The sequence below is a fragment of the Leptonotus elevatus genome, chromosome 17, assembly GCF_054856555.1.
Source record: "Leptonotus elevatus isolate MCC_2025b chromosome 17, RoL_Lele_1.0, whole genome shotgun sequence".
Classification (NCBI taxonomy): domain Eukaryota; kingdom Metazoa; phylum Chordata; class Actinopteri; order Syngnathiformes; family Syngnathidae; genus Leptonotus; species Leptonotus elevatus.
In genome coordinates, this window is record NC_141255.1 from 3224096 (window position 1) to 3244010 (window position 19915).

Sequence of the window (19915 nt, forward strand, 5' to 3'; positions counted from 1 at the left end):
AAAGGTCAGCAACCAAACTTGATGTTTAGCGTTTACAGGGATGCTGCCCTTAATTACTTTCTGCTCCACCAAATTCGGGTCTGAAAGTGCAAAGACCCCGGACTGACAGGTAAGAGGGGGGGCGTCGAACATGGAGGAGTATGCGGGGAAGAAAAAAAAAAGAAAAAAAGAAAGACGTGAATTTTAGCAGCCGAGTCTTTGACGCAGGCGGGGAGAGGAAAGGGTTGCCATGGAAACCAGCACCATGCTTCCAATGAGCAAGGGAAGAGGAAAGGGGACAGATTAAATGCATGACAGAAATTGAGCTTTTGATTAAAGGCGTCTTTGTGATCCCAATAACCCTTTGTTGTGTCCATAAATATCACTCAGGCAAACCTATAACTTTAGGGTTGGAGGACTGCTATATGAAGGGGCAATGGGGGAGTCGGCTGTTAGTCTGTTTATTACCTCACTAATTACTTTATTAGGCATCTGGCTATCAAAAACAAACAAAGAGGGGGGTGGGCAAAAGCAGAAAAAGAAACTGTTGCAGTCAGATTATGTCTCTCGCCGAAGAGACAGACTGTGGGAGGACGCGGCGAAAAAGGCAAAGCGTGTGTTTCTCGCTTTCCGCCCGCCGCAAGACTCGACGATGATCAAACCAATAACGTGCGCGTGGACAGATGGAACATACGCTCCATCTCATTAGGAAACAGCCTCAGCGCTGCACAACCGGTTACCCCGGCAATCAAAACAAACTCCCAGAGAGAATCAAACCCTCCATTAACTCACATTCTAACCCATAAGACGAGATGGATAAAAGTCTTGGGACGTGCCTCTCTAATTCAGCCCCAATTCAAGACGAAGACTTCCTGGGGACAATTTAGGACCTTGGAGGAATCCGTAATACGGGAACCACGATATCCCCGAACCCTCAATCTTAACACCCAAACCGCTTATCCTCAACTCCTTATCAGACTAACCCTGCAATAAAACTGCCCTGGCCCTACCGACAAGGACGTTCCAGCCTACAATCACCCCCCCCCTCCAAAATGGATCACTAAGTGCACAACAATGTCCATTTTCTATTACATCCAACAAGTGATGTGCATGCCCCATTCTATTCACCTGCTCCTGACCCTTTGATCGTCAGCGTTATTATTCAACACTAGACACCGACCGCGCGCAACGCTAAGTGGCTGCACTGCCAAAAAGGTCACATATTATTGTGTTGATTTGCTTGTGCCAAGAAGACAAAAGAAGGAAACAGGATGGAAAGAAGAAGAAGAAGAAGAGCAGGCTAATAATACCTTGAGAGATTCATTTGAAATCCAGTTGACATTCAAGCTTTCGCTTATTTGTTTGCTGCAGCAGAGGAGCCTGTTTGAAATCGTCTTTTGTAAATCAGTGGACGTACGCAATCGTCGCAGGTCAACGAGTGTTGTGAGTCAGCTTCTTTAACGCAACTTCATTTCACCGCCTGACGTCAGCTTTTGCCTTGGCACACTTGTTCAATGTGCACCTCCAACTTCCGCCCCCCCCTGCTGCTGTCCACCTCTTACATCAAACCTACGTGGATTAGCAGACGATAGGCCCGATTTCACAACCGCTCGGGCTATTAACGCTCTGACCTTGGATTTCAACCAGGCAATTTGTCTAAAGCGCTGGCCCTTTCCACCCCCCCCCCCCCCCCTTTCCCAGCCACTCACTCAGTCCAAGTTGCTCCATTAGTATGTGAAGCAGGGACTCTTACCTGTCAGCTAACTCCCGCTACCTCCCCACCCCCCCAAAAATGTCTCTACTGTCCAATCAGCGCCTTATGTTCAAATTGCTGCGATGAGCGCTTCAGATCTTTGGCTTATTATTCTCTTTCAAGCCTCGAGGTTTATCTCTCACACACATCTCATCAACAGGCAACCATGAACAGTTGAGAGATAAGCATGGCCTAATGTTATCTTTTCATCGCAACTCCAAGAAGTCAAGTAGCTCCAGCAAGATGCAAAATGTTGGTGACAGACGATTTTGCCTACAGCAAACATTTGGACTGCTTTCTGGAGTAAGCCCCACGCTTTGGCAATAGATATGATTTCCCAGCTTTGTTGCATGTTATTATTAATCTCCAATAGCAAAAAATACAGGCAACACGCAAAGGAAAGGGGAGGAGGGAGGGCCTAAACCTAAAATCCCCCTTTTTTTGAATCCGCTTTTCATTTCTCCCACAGCAGTTACGATTAGACAAAGAGTGACAACAAAGCATCTGAGATACCGATTTATCTGATGCCTGATGTTTGGATGACGGAAGACTTCCTACAGCCTTCAAGAAGCCAGAATCACAGCCATGCCAGGCATATCAGTTCAAGTTTCCCGGACCATCAGAATATATTACCCGAGTTCATGTGAGCCAGTTACTTTATAGTTGTTTGCTGACTACCTAAACAGGCCTCAATACGTTTGTTTGATGCTTAGTACAACTACAAGAGCCTGGGGGGGGAAAAACCGGACTCACAAGAACACAGATGCACATAACAGGATATTGAAAATGTTGAGGAAAGAAAAAGTCCAATTACTCACAGCACTTTGACCCGCAAACACCATTTTAAGTGTATTTGGGTCAACATTTTTATTCCAAACATACCTCTTGTCTTTAATATTATTAACCAAGCCATCCATTTTGTGGTCCACGACTCTCTCATTTGCCATTCAAGTTGAACATGATGTTCCACGTTGCATAGCGCAATTTGCTAGCGCTACGCAAAAAAGCCTTGCGTCCTTCCATCCTGCATCTTGCAGCACCGAGGCCCATTGTGGACGACTCATTACTGTACTGTTGAAGCACCCTTTTTCTCCATGCAGTCCATTTACTTATTTTCTTTCTCTCCCTGTATTTGTTCTCCAATTTGTTCTTGCTCCTTACTCTTCGCCCCTCGTCTCCATCTGCCAATTCAGGAAAAAATTTACGCTTGCCTCAAAAACAAATTGTGCTTGCAAAAAAGGGTCTCGTATTTCCCGGACTTAAAGAGAAGGAGTTGCTCCATTAGGGGGTGCGAGGGAACGCGAACCACCAGGGAGCTGGGCTTAATGACACGGCTCTGGCTGTATATGCAGATAAGCCGCAACTATCACAGCCCCTTAAAGATGTAATGAGAATATAAGAAGAATATACATAATAGAAATGACTGAGGTAGTCTAATAAAGTCCACACCGGCACAGTAGACCCAGAGGCCTTCTATCCAAATCTTTCATTTCCACTACTAAACTGTCAGCTCTTGCGGTGCAGCTAATGCGGCAAATTAGTGCGAGACGGACGGTTGAATTCAAGAGCTGGGACCCACGTCCAAATCCAGCCCTTCGGCGGCTAATCAATTACACCCGCCACTTCAAACCGGACACCAAATAAAAGGTGCAGCTCAACAGACAGTATTTCAGGTATCTACCCCAGGCTAGAATCTTCGGAAATTATCGGATGAGATACCCTGAAAAAGGACCTTAAACAGAGCTTGAAGGGGTGTAAATAATGCACGGTTGACCTTAAAGCGCATGTTGTAAGAGTGTTGGCGAAGCAAACCCACATGACGTAACAAAAAACAGAGTAGCTCGCTGGATCTTTTGCGGGAAGCAAAACCAGAAACCGACAAGGGTAAAAAGGACGCAGGGACTCACAGGGAATGGTGCGGAGGTAGAGGTTGTCCCGGATAATTTGCTGCAGCTCGTGGTCTACCGAGCCTTTCTGGAAGCGCAGGTTGAGGTAGCGGCGCAGGTCCTTGTCAATCACTCCCCCTGGATAAACAACAGAGGCAAACTAGTATTAAGACAACTTGCCCGGAAAATCGATAAAAGGTGCTGAAAATGTTATTGGGCTTGGCGAACATGGAACAAACAAAGGGGACTCTGTCTAGCCTCGAAATACCATAGTGGCCCTGCAATGCACGCCAAGGCCGACTCTGTTGCGGGCTCAAGTTCACCTGTGAACTTTCTGCAATCGAAGGTAATGTCAGATGCGGGATGGGGCCTCTGTGAAAGGGAATAAAACCAAGCCGGGAACTCGGTTTTGAAGATTAACACCCAACACTGACTTCTCCAGGTCTGTTGTGCTGAAAGCAATTGTCGCTGTCCGATGACCGAATCACCTGTTTTGTTGAGTTGCACGTGAAATGCTGTGTCTCTGATGTCATTTTTTGCAGAACAGAACACCAACATATCGATCTGAATTCATCAAATCTCACAAGCAAACGTAGAAGACGTTATTCAATGCCCCGCGATCTGGCATCTGTCGGAATGGCGTTAATTGGAGCATGTGCAGCAAAACGTCGGCGTATAAATCACACGCCGATTGCCTTCCCTCCATAAGTTCCGTGAATGGATTTTCACGAGGAACCGGCTAATCTCGCTGGCTCAGCATGCCGGAAAAATAAAGTGAAGGCGGCGGGCGACAGAGGAATGGAGGTAGAGGATTAGAGAGATGGAAGGCCGGGGCAAATCCCAAGGGGGGCCGAGAGGAAGAAGATAGGGGAGGCATGGAGGGGTAGGGGGGGGGGGGGAGTAGGGAGCTAAAACAAGCATCAACTTGACCCCTCTTGGGTTCCCCTGACAAATACGCCATCCATCTTCTCTGCCACGCATCCGTATAATCACATTTAAAATGACGGAAGGAGGGAGGGCGGCGTGACTGACGTGACTTCAGGGATTCCGCAAGGCAAGTCTCGAAGCGAACGCGTCAAACCTTCAGATAGCATTCAGCCCCATCTTCTTCTACACTCTTGACGCCAAGACATCCACATTGACTATCAAAGCCCTGCCAACAGAATGTGCCCACCGAATTCATTATTCAAGGTAACCTAGTTCGGAAGTTTCCAGGCATATTGACGAGGTATTAATTGCCACACTGGTGCGGCGTGCACGTGAGGCAGACACGCACACACGCACTCGTCTATCAGAGCCGAACTAATTTGCGGCATTCTAATGAAGGAGACCTGAATTAAAGAGCGCATCTGCGCCTCTGTCAAAGGCGGCGAGCGGCACACGAGCGGCCAATTTGCATTTGCATGAGAAAGACGAGCCGGGCGACTGATCTGCATGCTGAAAATAACACACACGTTAACACGACACACTGAGATGGCACCTCTCGTCGGTGGTCAGCGTCCTTCTCGCCACAGGTTTCCCGTCTCGAGTTATCTCCACTGGCGGGAATGCGACGGCGGATTCTCTCCCGCTGGGATTCACCGGCCGCCCAACTCAATCTCTGCTCGCTGCAATCGAGCCGCGACCAGCCAAATTTCCCCCCCCCCCGACTTCGCACCACCTCACACTCTGCGTGTCTGTGCAGTCCACAAAAGGAGCTCCGACGGCAGAGCGTGGAAAGGAGTGAAGGAGAAGCGGCGAGGAGAGGGAGCGAGGCAGCGACAGCGACTGCTGCTGATGCTCCGGCGGCGCGAGACGATCACGCTGGGAGAACGTTTTCGCCAAGATCCCAGATGCAGAAGCTCCCCCTGTCCACCGGCCAGCGTACTACATCAGTTTCTATTGCCTGTCACGTTGGCAGCTTAACGTCCCGGCTTCATCCCACTGCCAATATTCACTCCAAAAGTCTCCCAAGCCAAAGAAGGCGGAGACAACTCCAGATTTTCATCAATTTCAAATTGCTGTTAGCGTTCCCCCACCATTTGTCGGTTCATTGTTCATGCCCTCGCTATATCACAGATTTTCACGTTTTTAACAGTAGTCGTTCCTTCAGAGCAGATAATATATCGTCCTGTTTGTCCAACTTGGCATGTCCCCATGTCGTCTGTTATTCTCACACATTATTAACCAATTAAAAGAAGTGTTGAAAACAGCTTGAACAACTCTATTAAATCTTAAATGCTGTAAAATTCCTGCTCTTCACTCACTCTGCGGGAGCCGCGCAGCATCATATCGTCTCAAGGCCGAAAGACTGGATGCATTTTTGACTAATACGGTTAAGTAAGCGACAGAAATGAAACTGCACGCAAACTCACCTTTGTGGCTGATGCGTCTGCACTGCTTAATCAGAGCTCATTTCATTAATTGGATCACTCATGGCTCAAAGATCTTTGGAAAAAGACTTTGAGAAGATGAAATAGCCACAGTTGTTTACAAAGGCCTTTTGTCTGTTTTCTTCTTTGGAATACCAGGAGGCCATTCCGAAAATCTGTGGTTCTTTTCTTTAAGCAAACAGCGCATGACTTGCAGATGATGAAACAAAACATCCCGAGCATGCAAAGAGCCACGGGCTGCCACACCAGCGGTTTTCAGGTACAAGGATGAAAACTATAGTGCCCGGCAGCAGAAGAGCGTACACCCTTTTTTTGCGCTCGGCAGGTGCCGCCGTCCATGTCCCCCCCCCGGGGAGGCAGATTCAGAGTGAAAACAGCCTGCTCGGGAGTCGAAAAAACAAGCGAGCAGCTGTTACCTCAGGAGGGGAATAAAAAGGTACATGTGACTCGTTAGGACGGTTACAAAGTCGGATTAGACTGCAAAATAACCAGAAAGTTTCCACTTCCTGGGAGCGCGGTCTCCCATTGGCGTTGGCTGTTTACACTGTGTAGGAGTGGGATTTGCAGAATCGGTTGCCTGAACTTCACTTGAACCTTGAAGATAAAAGCAGGCAAATACAACAGCGCCTTTAATATGTGCATTCAAGTAGAAAGGTGCCCATGAACCGGTGTGACACCGAGTGCTCGCTATTCTTTTTCAACAGCTTCACAGCATGGACGCAGAAGGAAATGAGCTCAGGTATCCAAAGAAAAACACATCCAAGGTTCTAAACCTGAGTACTTGGCTTGCAGGTCGCATCGCACATCTTATCTCCACCGAGGCCAAACTGGAGACCTAACCAGGACTTAAGTCGTGTCTCGAGGCACTTGATCAAGGCTTCAGAATTCAGAAGGAAATTAAGGCCAGGATTCAGAGGATGGAGGAACACTGAATTCCTCGGTCGCCTCTGCCTTTCAGCTTGGCTCCCTTCCGAAAGCTTAAGAGTATATCATTGACACTCGGCCAAATCGCTTAAAACCGCATCGGCACCCAAACTTCTTCTGTATTGATATCATTGATTTTGGTCACACAGGTTTAAAACAACGCTGTGTAAAGGCTTTGCTAAATCTTTGTCATCTGAGTCCTCTATCTGACATCTTTCTGTTGCACCTCCCCAATTGGCTTGTTTGGATAATTGGATAAGAAACATAATCCTCAAAACCAGTATACTTTTTTATTCAGCTCATTTGCATGCCATAACCGGCTGCATAGCAGACAGTTCAGGGGCTGTTTTAACAAGGCAACAAGGTGCCAGTTGTCCACAGGTTAGCATTTCCGACTCAGAACTAGGGGGTCTTGGGTTTGATCTTGGGCTCAGTTCATTTCGGTGTGTTTTTTTTTGGGGGGGGTGCAGTTTCTCCCTAGCTCACTCACATAGTCCAAAACGAGGACTGTGTAGTCAACAAATTGTGTCCTGTCGAAGGTTTTGAGTTTCTGCAAAACTGCAGTATGAGAGGGGACGTCCAAGACAGCAAATTTGTAGGTTGACTTTACCCACCCGCGATTCTGTGTTGGCCCCTTTCACACAGAAAAGCCTACATCACTGTGAAGAGGTTTTTAAAGCTTTACACGGAATCTCTTGGTAAGTCATTGATTCAGCCCCTTTCACACAGAGTTTCTGGAAAAACTGCTCTACTGGTGGGGCTGGGATTTTGTCACCCACTCACCTCTGATACCATTTTAGAAGGCAAATTTGCGGGATGACTTTGATTCCCCATTTCGTGTTGGCTCATTACACACGGTTTAGATTTGTTTGTTTTTTTAACCTATTCTGATTTATGCAGCGTGGTTAATTGAATACTGTAGTAAGATATAAATGTGAGTGAATTGTCACCTACACTTATCATGAGGAGGATCTACCTCCCGCTGTCAAAGGGCCTCCTCCTCGCTGCCGTTTTGAGGAGGCGGCGAGTGAGTAAAAGTCGCAGCCAGGTAGGATGAAGGGCGAGCATGGGGCACGTCGCAGTGCGGTTGCCATGGCGACGATAATACTCCTGTCACGGTAAAGACGAAGCTGGATGCGCTGGCATAAAGAAGCCGATGCTCCTCGGGTGGTCATCACGGGAAAATATGCTTCGGATATACTCCCGTTGAATCGAGTCCAATGCCAGCAATTTGCTTGTGGAACTTGGCAATGTCATTGAAGTGAGCGATGCATAAAAAACAAGGCTTCGAGGTAGCCAAAGATCCTTTTGCTAATGTTGTGGTGATGCTGTCACAACGCTCACTTCTCATTATTATCTCGCTTGGGGCCCTTTTTTAATTGAACTCATCCAGCCAAAGCTCAGCAGCGCTGCAGTCTGCTGAGCTCAAACGCCGCCGCCAATACACGCTAAGGGAAGGAAGTGTCCCCAACGTAGCGCTCGCTCTGCGTTGTTGTTATGGGATCATGGACAGGAATTATGGCTTAGCATAGCCAAACATTTTAGATACGTGTTTTTTTTTTTGCACAGGAATAAATGCTGAGAGAAATCGAGAACAGATAAATCGCACCATCATTATTATCAGATTAGGAGATAAGTAAGCATTAGCCACAGGAATCAGTCATTTTAGTTTGAAGCAGCCATTTTTGGCCCGATTCCAGGAACAAACTCATATCGAGGGAATTGTCTTAGCCTGGAAATCTAGACTCATCAGTGTAACAGCAATCGAGTCTGGTCAGTGTCGTCATCAAGCGCATTTCTGAGGCGGGGCAGGCCTCAGCAAACACAGAGTGGAACGAACCAATTAGAGAGGAGCGGATCTTACGTCTTTTGAGATGCTTGCTTCCAGTGTTGTCAGCTGCTGGGATTTTTGGTTTCTGGTTATTTAAAACCAAGTTCAATGCGGAATGAAACAAAGTACGGTCTCGCCTGCGCGTTATTTTGAATGTTATGAAAACGGGACGTTGGTCAAAAGGAATACGTCACAGCAAATATACACATTCTCTTGCACTGGAACTTTCCTAGAACCAAGACAGATGGGCGACAATAAATTCCAATACTTTTTGCCCACGCCATCCAATGTGGATGGAGCAAATACACCCCCTGGTGGACATTTGGGAAACTATACGAGCCAAATTTGGTTTGATGCACATTTTTGTCTGTCCCATGCCATCATTTCTTGATAGTCTTCAATGAAATGTCCTACATGTCAGGTCTTCTGAAACCAGTAGTAGCAGTAGTGACCCATCACTGACATTTTTGTTCCGTGACACACTCAAAACTAAATTTATCCAGTCTAGCGTTTAGGAGACGCACAATTTCTCTTGTACGGACTACGTGACCTCCAGAGTTACTATTGCTTCGACAAGTGCCTCCTCGCCACGAGTGTCAAAACAGGCGCCACGCTTGGCCAATCAAACGCCCCGTTGCCCAATTGTACTTGGCAGTCTGACTTCAGATCACAGCAGAGTCTCAAATGCCAGGATGGACCAATGACTTCTTAAAAAACGCAAACTCTCCATTGTGCTTGCGCCACAGGCTGCCGCGTTGGTGCCTGCAGTGCATCATTAGAGGCACGGGATCTAGGACGGCGCGAGAAAGGTCACAAAAAGCCGAGTTTGGGAAGCAAATCAACCCGTTTCCATTTGCATAGCAATGAAACTATGCAAATGTCGTGACAGTCCATGGCTTAATTTAAAATGTCCTACAAAATAATTGTTATGATCAAGATACCCCACTAACGTCAAAGTTTGTATGGTTTTTGTCAACAACTAGAATTTTCTATCCGAAAAATGAATCCAGCCGCAGTCGCCAGAGAAAAATCAACATTAAATCAAGCTAGGATTGAGGTATAATTCATAATCAGTTTAGGCTTTTTTCAGTTTTCGTAAGCGAATCATCCTCTTGCCCATCAATTGACATTGGAGCAGTATTGCAAAATTGCTGCATGGCGGAAAGTTTTTGGTCTCAAAACAGGACGTGTTCTTGACAAACCATGCAGGTGAAATCGCTGTTGAAAACACACGGAACTCCTCGAGCAGGCGTCCATGCAAAGCCAGGGAAAGCCTATCTGGATGCCGCCGCCGCAGTGGTACGCCGCATCAACTGAAGCTCGATTCAGCTGATGCTCCGGAGAGGGATAACGCTTTGTCTGTACCGACTTCAAGTGGAAGCTTATTCATACAAAATAGAAATTGGCAGACATCAACATTTAAACAGGCTACGATCGCAACACAGAGCTTCAGCATAGAAACAAAAAAAAGTGATACATCACCAATTTCTATCAGGGACATCAAGCTGCCATCATTTTTTCTGCGAGGAGAAAAATGATTTCCGCCGCTTTGCAGCGCAAAGACACTGAGTCGCTATAGAAAATCAACGTCTAAACAGGGCTGCTCTATTTTGCCAGTAATGACTGTGCAGAGCGTCACATTGATTTGTTTCTTTTTCCCCCGCGAGTGAGAAGAGGCTAATTACTGTGTCACCAGCTTCGTGCATTCGGCTGGGGGGGGAAATGCTTGGCGTTTAAACACAAGCAAGATCCCAAGAACAGAGGAATTCCCAAAACAAATAAGTCGTCTAAAATTATACAATATCGATCGGATCGAAGGACAAACAGCCACGTACTTTAAAAGCAGGGGTTGTCAAACTTTTTGGGTCCTCGGACAAAGTTTTTTCAAGGAACCTGTCATAATCCGAACACCGATTAAACATGTATCATAAGAATTGAAATGTTGCCTCTTTTTTTAGGGCAAAGACAACGTTACACAAACAAATACATTTTGTTGTAATGGAAAAGTCAATGTCTTTTTTTCCCCTGAGATGTAGTAAAATAGTTTTAACTCTGTTCTCATAATATTACATCTTCATTCTCATTTACATTATTGTCTACAAAATATAACTATTCTTAAAACAATTGCTCTCCACAAAAATAGCATTTTATTCCTGCAGTTATGTCAAATTTTTGAGATATGTCACAATCAAATCAGAGCTTTTAACTCATTCACTCCCAGCCATTTTCACTGAAGCAACCCCCTTCGCTCCCGGCTGTTTTACTGGATTTTGAGTGATTTTGCAAGGCCCACAGAATATTGTGTTCTATTGCTATAAAAACATGGAACCTACCAAAAGAAAGATTAGAGTCTCTTCTTTCATCAGGAAAAAAATATGTTTCTATCTGTTTCTGTTTTGCAGCTATTAGCATTTGAATATAGCTAAGTTTCATCATTATCCACAAATCTGTTTAAAACTGTGGGGGAAAGAGCTTTTTGCAACATGGCCCAGGTTGATCTCTTATACTCTGCTGCCACCTGCTGGCCATTTTTTGCTTCGTATTTATATGTTTTTGGGAGCAAATGGGTTCAAAGTAAAGACATCGTACCCACTTGATTTTGAGCATCTGCCGATACTAGTGGTGCTACAGATCATCATCCGATCCGATCAGGCCGCACGGTTCGGATCACGCCTGATCCACGTATTGGTCGGTGGGGGAAAAAAAAACAAAAAAAACAAAGTGCGCATTCACAGTCGATACTATTATGACATATCAAGGAGGCTGAAACATACTCAACGTAACGCGCTAAGCCTAACTTCAAAATAATATTTACCAAATACAGTAATACATTGACGGCAATGCAAATAGCTTTAGTACACTTTTACTTTGAAATGTGCCCACGTCGTGGCGTGATGGCTTCCTTGACTTCCCTTTTAGACGTTACTTAGGACGTAGTTGATTGCGGGCGCACTCGCACTAGGACCATTTCTTTCGTACCGTACTTTTGCTGATCCGAAAAAAACGATCTGACCCGTGATTAAAATCCGTGAGCCGATCCGAACTGTGACTTTTGTGATCCGTCGCACCACTAGCCAATACCGATCTGGGCCTTCGATCATGTGATCGGATCTGGACCACCGTAGTCCAAAGGGAAACGATACCACATAATAAATTACGAATCGTTTAGTGAACCCCCAAGCTACAGTTTGACAACCACTGCTTTAAAGCATTCCGGTAGTTCCGAGCCGAAGATGCAAACTTACTTAGACAGCTCCCCAAAAAAATGGATTAGCAGCATCCTTTTCTAGGCTTCCAGTCACCCCCGGATGCCCCGTAGCCAAGTGGGAAGACGCAGCGTGACATGCAATTGAGTGCGGCGCCCTCGCAAACACCCCCCCTGCCCCCCTCGCCCCCCCAGGCCGCCCCCTCCTGCTCCACTTGTACACCGCGCAGTCCATCAGCATCACTGTCAGAGCCGGCGTAAATGTTGATAGACGGGGAAGCCAGTTCCGTTAAGTTAGAGAGGAAACGAAGCCAAACGCGTGCATTCAACCACTTATTGAACATTCACGCCAAACAATGTATTTCTGTTCACCCGTCTATGCTAGCGTTGTATAGTGACATGATATTATTTTCTGTAACTACCACGGCTACACTTAGGTCCTCCCCAACATACAAACAACTCACTGTACTACTTTCCTATTTAGACAGGGCTCTGGCAACATCTTAAGCCATTTCCAAAAATACATGCAAAGTGCATCGTTTTTCAGCAAGTAAACTACAAACCGCTTCTTGAGAAGAAAAGCATGAATAGGTGACTTGGTAAATAGTCAAGGGTGATCATGCAGGAGATTAAGTGAATCAAAAATTCCTCCAGACTCCGCAGCATCTTACAGGACCTCCTCCCGAAAGAGTGGAAGCTGTTACGGCTGTCAAACGTATCCAGCAAACACTTTAGCAATCCGCAAACGGCGCCCCGATAAGCCGTGTTATTTATATGCAGATGCAATCAATATTGATGCGCTGCCCTTGTTGGAACTGGCCTTTGTCCCTTTGCGGCTGCACGGCGAGAAGGGGATGATGCGTCCCGGGAAGTCGACGGACAGAGTGGTGACTCCTGCGGAATGAGCTTTCACTTGTGACAGTTCTTATCTCGACACGTTGTTTTCATTAGCACCTCGCGCTAATTGAGTCAGCGGGCTCATTATACAAACAGCCACTGGGCTTTTGTTTTTTTCTGTTTTGTTTTTTTTGCACCAATGTTATTGGTTGTAGGTCAAATCCGAATCTCAAACTATACTTTCAAGCTTTGGAAGCCTAACCCAATCCGAACACAGGTTGTAAGCGCACGATCTTAATGAAACATTTATGCGGTGTTGAGAGCTTTTTTTGGCAGCAGAAACAATTCCTCTTTACTACCCGTGCTCCATTTTCAGGTGAAGGCTATTTTTGCATGCAGGTGCAGGCTTGTGTAACAGGAGAGCGCGTGAGAGCACCGCAAATGGAAAGCGTGTGCGATACGTGAGTGCGTGAACGCGTGTGTGTCTTAAAAGGGAAAGTATGCGCAGTTAATTGATCGTTAGGAATGTGGTTGATCATGCGGAAATTGATCAAGAAGGTGGGTCAACACGGCTATTCTATGTAATAGAAAGTATTGGTAGCAGCTCGGTTACAGGCTTCTGTAAGTGCACAATGTTGATAATAATGAGTGCTTGTTAACTCACCTGTGTACAACAAGAAATCACATGTACAATTTGACAAACCATTTGTCTCTAATTGGACACAAGCAGTAACCGTTCAGTAAGACACCTTGCTTGTATATATTACAATATCTCACTTCACCTCTGTACAAAAAGGTACCTCGCCGGTGTACAAGACATCACGACAATAAGACACACCACCTGTGTATAATAAGATACATGACAACTCACCTGTGTAAAGTGAGTCATCTTACCTGTGTACAATTAGACAATAAGATTCTTCACCTGTGTACAATTAGACAATAAGATTCTTCACCTGTGTACAATTACACACTTCACCTCTATACAATATATCACATGTAGAACAAAACAAACCGAACCGTCCAATAAGTGTCTTAAAAGACACCTTGCCTTGTTTAACATTACGACGCCTCACCTATGTACGATGAGATTCTTCAGCTGTGTTCAATAAGACACGTCACCCGTGTACAACAAGACATCACGTGTCCAATAGGATACATAACAGTCGTATAATAATGATACCTCACCTGTGTACAATAAGACACTTTGCCTGTGTCTGTGCAAACTGACTTCACTTGAGATACTTCACCTGTGTACATGAGGACACCTCACCTGTGTACAACAAGACACGTGATCTAATCCACCTAAACACTGTACATGACACATTCTCTGTGTACGACACCTCAATAATGTACAATAAGACGGCTCACCTGATCAAAATATGTCCCGCCACCTCGTTCGTACAGTGGCTCATCCCATTTGTGTACATCAAGACACATCATCTGACATGTGACAACTCAACTGTGGTCACAAACATACCTCACCTGTGTACACCCGTACGACACCCCGCCTGTGTAGACGACACCGCAAGCTTCCCTAAAAGGTGCTGAGCAAGCGTCTGCCGCATATTCCCTGTTGCAGAACAATGACAAACAATCTTTGAGAATATAAGCTGCTCGTTTGTGGACTAATTGAGCCGTTGCCTCCTAACGCAGAGGCGGCAGGCAATTAGGATACAGATGTCGCACAAGCGGCGGGCAAACACTCGCCTCGGGTAATTGGAGCCGACAGGTTGGACTCTGAGGGTGAGCGCAGGCCGTCTGAGACGCGGCGACGGCAAAATAACTCACTTTTATGGCTGTCAGTCCTTTTCCAACGCAGTAATTTTATATTGGATTTACTATATGGGCCATTTACTTTTAAAGCAGGACACCTGTGTCGCTTTGCTCAGAGCGACTTCTGGGATTTATTTGTCGGATGGGGCGTCGCTTACATACATGTACAAGTATGTATAGAAGCATTGACCTACAATTATATTTGTTCCATAAAATTGGAATTTGTAGCATTTTTCTTGCCTGCACTGCTTCTCGTGCATGTATGTGCATGGTAGATTTTTTTGTATTATATCCCATCACATTTCTGTCTCTCTGTACTGCCCATAGCTTTTTTATTTTTATTTTTATTTTTTTTTATTTTTAAGAGCTCAGTATTGTTCATTCGGAAATGTCATCATCATTGCTCTTTTTTTTTTTTTTTTTTTAAATATATATATATATATATATATATTTTTTTTTTTTGTGTGTGTGTGTGTGGGTGAGTATGTGTATGTGCGTGCGTGCGTGCGTGCGTGCGTGTATTTGTTAGCTCACCAGAAAACCTATTAGAAAAAATCTCATACCGTGTACTGCCCATAGCTTATAGCAATGTTACTGTTTCTTTAACCGCATTTTTCCGTCCCCGTTTTGTTGGCCTGAGCAAATCCATACACACTACTGGACACTTGGTGTGTGTATATAGTGTAGGCACAACGCTGTCGTTTTTTTCCTCAAACAGAAGTCCATTCCACCATGAAGAAGCCACTTTCTGCGCTTTGAATAATTAAGTCTAGCTAAAAGTAGCTCTCGCATAAAAAGTCGACATCGGTCTGAGCGCAAAGTGCCCGCACTCCAAATGTCCTCAATGTGAACGTCTGTGTTTACAGAGTCGGAGGCCTTTGCACCAGACGAGATGGTGATCGCAGAGATAATCCGCAAATAATGACAAATGGACGGCAACGACGTCGTCACGGGCTGGCTCGCAGTCCATTGCGCAACGCTGACAGGCACGGGAGGAGTTATAGCCGCGCTGTTTATCACCCGCACTGCAGACAGCGCGTACGCGGCCGACAAACCGCACTTGACATTGCCTTTGACAGCGCTTCGCAGCGCAATCCCTGGTCACAGGCGCTCTGTAAGCTCCTTCAGACGTGATTGAGCACACACACAAAAGACACCAAGTCTTCAACACCCCCCCCCCCCCCGCCCCCCACCATTGGAAGCGAATTAGACGTTTCCATGAGGACGGACGCCGCGGGCAGGCGGAGGCGGTGCGCTAATAAAACATAAATCACACATTTCGCTGGAGAATTGGGATCTGCTACAGTCTGGCAAGGCTTTGTAACGTTAGCCTTACGGGCGCTCATTACATTTGCGAGACACGCGGGATCAACGCTAAAAACTTTGCCGCGGACGTGATCAATTCTCGTCCATCGCTTTGCGTTAAAGGAGTAAATTGATTTACTACCGCCGAAAGAGCTTTTGATTCCGTCTCCATTTGCTGGATTACTCGAGAAATACTTCAGGCATTTTCTACGAAATCTTGTTAATGAGTCTGTGCAAATCCAAATAAAGACCTCGTCCAGGACCCACAAATATGTCAGACGAGTGGAATCAATGCTACAAATTCACATACAGGCCCAGGGTACATTTCTTCACAATCAAGATTAAACTGCCACTGAAATATTTGTGAGTTAGGAGTGGGATTTCTCAAGAAATGCGTTGGCCATTTTCGACTAAATTTGTGGACGGGGGTGTGGCAAAGACCAAGAACGAATGTTGGCACCGATTCAAATAAAGATATAGATTTAAGGACGACATCCAGTGGAGTCACATGGATCAACAGAGATGGGCACTTCCGTCTCGCCGTCGTCCTTTTCGGCCAAGTTCCCACTTTTCCCGCAAGTGCTTTATGACGCCACGCCTTGTAAAAAATACACGGTCTGTTACTGACCTGCCCCGACGGACGAAAACCCGCTTCAGTCAGTGCATTTTTTTTTTAAGGCTTTACCGAAAAGGTGGGCATCCGTCAACGGCGGGCCGACGAAGAGACAAAAGTGCCCACCCTCTCGTCAGCTATTGTCGACGCAACTTTGTGGACCGTCTGGCAAGGATCAACGAGGAACGGACAAAATACAACAAATTTTTTTTTTTGTGTGCCGTTTGTTACTTCGCTAAAATATGGAATGACATAACCGTTTTGCTTGCGATGATTCAGCAGTTTTTTTTGCTTGCGATGATTCAGCAAATTTTTTTTTTTGCTGTTGTTCATTTCTTGATTATTTGAGGAAATGTACATTCAAATGTGATAATGAGGTCCATAAGTATGATTCATGCCTTTTTCCCAACCAATGAGTTTCTTCTGGCTACTCGTTGGACTGGGGTTATAACGCCACCTGTTGCTTTGGAATGCACTTTGCAACCTGTGCTTTCATGTCGCCGGCTAATTTCTCCTAAAACCACTTGGGGGCACCTCGACGTTTTGGTCTCCAGAGCAGTAAAAAAAATACTAGTTTAGTCACAAGACGTACCGTCGGCTATGCTACATATGCAACAATGCCTTGATGATAAACACGCACACAGCCAATCAGTGCAAGCGGTTGTCATTCGGAACCACCAAGTCATCTGCACTACTTGTGAAGTCAAGAGGCGACGAGAGCGAGAGCCCCCCCCCCCCTCCCTCCAATCGCTCGTGGGCCCCCCCGCCCCTCGGGCTTCATCATCACACCGAGTGCACGTGCGAGCCTCGCTGGCACATTATGGAAATAAATGGAGACGGTCGACCGCGGCGAGGCACGAACGCAGATCCGAGCGGCGGCTCGCCTCGGGCCGTCTCCCGGGAGCCATTACGCGAAGAGCGCCGCGTGAAATTCCGAGTGCTTGGCCGCCGCGTTACGTGCTTGGTGGTTGGTGAACACACGCGAGAAGACGCGCATGTGCTCCGAGACAATACCATAACAGCACTTTAGGAATTCGGAGCAGCTCAGCTCTAAATTTCCTGTCGTTTTTCATCATGTCTCTTCTGCATCCATAATTCAGAAACAAGCTAAAGCCACTTACAACTCTAAAACGACTCAAAGAGTGACATTGGCAACTTGAGTTTACTTCAGCAAAAGTTTGGCGGCAAGCAAAGGTCAAAGTTACCTTGATTGGTTAGACGGTTGGTTAATCAGGTGGGTGGTTAATTAATTGCTTGCTTGGTTAGTTGATTGTTGGGTGGATGATTGGTTGGTTGGTCGGCAGGATGTGGATTTGTTAGTTGAGATGGCTGTTTACTTGGTTAGTAACTTGGTTGGTTGGTTTGTATAGTTGGCCATTCTGTCTGTCTGGTTAGTTCAGTCATTTTGTTGCTTGATTGATGACCTGGTTGGTTGGTTAGTTGCTTGAATGGTTTCTTGGTTGGTTGACTGTTGGGCTGATGGCTGATTGGCTGAGTGGATGGTCAATGGGTAATTTAGTTGCTTTGTCGGTTGGATAGTTGATTGGTTACTTTGCTTGGTTGTCAGTTGGCTAGTTGGTTAATTACTCAGTTGCTTGGTTGATTTGTTTGTTGGCTTGTTTGTTTGTTTACTTGGTTGGTTGGTTGGCTGGTTGGTGGGCCATTCACGCAAAATAGTAAAGTTAACATGTTTGGTTGGTTTATTGGTAACTTGATCGGTTGAACCAGATGACTGATTGATTACTTGGTTGGTTGACTTGATGGTTACTCGGATAGTTGATTGGTTTGTCGATTACAGGGTTGATGGTTCATTGGTTACTTGATTGGTTGATTAGATGAGTGCTTGGTTAATTGGTCATTGTTGCGTTGATGGTTACTTGAATGTTTGGTTGGGTTTATAGTTGATTAAGTACTTGGTTGGTTGATTGTTGGTGGACGGTTAATTGGTTTGATCGTTGGTTCATGGTTGATAGGTCAGCTGGGTGTTGATTTGTTACTTGGTCAAGCAGAATGGTTACTTAATTGGGTGCTCATTTAGTTGGTTGTTTTTTGTTTGTTTTTTTCTGCATGTTTAACATCTTATCTCCTCACACTTCTTGTATCCATGTCGTTGAGAGAAGCTTTTGTAAGTCTGTTACTTGACAGACAAGCAAAATGATGAAAGGCAAAGCAGCTGTGAATGGAAATGCATGCTTTGCTTCCCCGGTGTCAGCAGCAAGCACAAATGTTGCATTCCGCAAGCGTGGAGCTACATTTTCTTGTTCATAAGCTGCCTTTTGTCCCTCTTCTCTTCATTTTGGACAGAGCTGGAACTCCTTAACTGATTTAAGCTAACAGGAAAATGCAAGGCGGAATGTCAAAAGCCCAAAAGCCATTGTTGCTTTTCCCCTCCCGGCAAGGTCGCGGCACGGGGAACAAGACGGCGGATGAACGACACTTTCATTTTGACACGTCGGCCGCTCAGCCAGAATCGATGCGATCATTCCACCATGTTTCACTACCACACAAATAAGGCAACAAAGGGAGGTGCTGACAAAAGACACAAAGATGCGACATAAGGTGACTTTTCCCGACTTGCGCCCGGCCGTCGAGCGCTTATTAATGATTTTACAGCCCACAGCGGTCTCTTGATGAATCTACTTAACTTAGGGGGGGGGGGACTCGGCTTGGAATAGATCATTCTTTTACATCCGGATTTTTTTTTTTTTGCAAGGCCATCTGGAGGCCACGGGAGAAACAATCAGTCAAAGGAGAGCCCCCAAAGTTTTTCTTGTGGAAGTTTGGGGGACGTCGAGAATAAACAACACAGTTTGTGACGAATGGAAAATTGAGCCACGACGATGGATGCAACGAGGACACCTTTATCACATCGACATGCAAGATTGAATGTGTTGTATGGGAGCGCTGCTGCCTCTTGAGGAAGAAAGTGGGATTGCACTTGTGTTTGGACAAAAGTTTAAGGAAATCCTCATTCTAATTTTAATAATACTGTAATAATAATACATTTCTGGGTTTTGTATTTGGACCAAACTGAAAAGAAAATCAAGAGATTGTGAGAAACAGTTTATTAATATTTACTACTGTAGATAAAAAAAATTCTCATCATAACTACATATAAATATTTTGGTAAAAATGTAGATTTGTTTTTTCTTGTGGAGATGAGTGGAGAAATATTTTCTCAAAAAGTAGATTAACTTCCTTCTCATGAAATTGAGACATTAATTTGGATTGATATACTTGTATTTTTTTTTTATTATGAAATGTTTTTGATCATAACATTATTTTTTAGTATTCTCATAAAATGTCCAAGACGCCTGTAAAACAGACTATTTTCCTCATTAAATAAACTTTTTCTTAAGATTCGGTCTGTAAAAAAAAATAACGTTTTAAAATCATGAAGTTGAAATACAGTCTTTTTCTCATTATCTCAAAAT

General features: G+C 45.3%; 1 protein-coding gene across 16 annotated transcripts in view; it reads right to left on the reverse strand.

Annotated features, from left to right (window-relative positions):
* magi2a (membrane associated guanylate kinase, WW and PDZ domain containing 2a) overlaps window positions 1-19915 on the reverse strand; it is a 79334-nt gene that overhangs the window by 56529 nt on the left and 2890 nt on the right. For 15 of the 16 annotated variants that reach the window (XM_086058512.1, XM_086058520.1, XM_086058523.1 and 12 more), the window contains exon 2: window positions 3640-3756. In XM_086058512.1, the coding sequence (XP_085914638.1) occupies window positions 3640-3756 (117 nt within the window). Of the gene's footprint in view, window positions 1-3639; window positions 3757-5098; window positions 5444-19915 lie in introns of those variants that run through there. The other variant, XM_086058524.1, reaches the window with a different exon arrangement.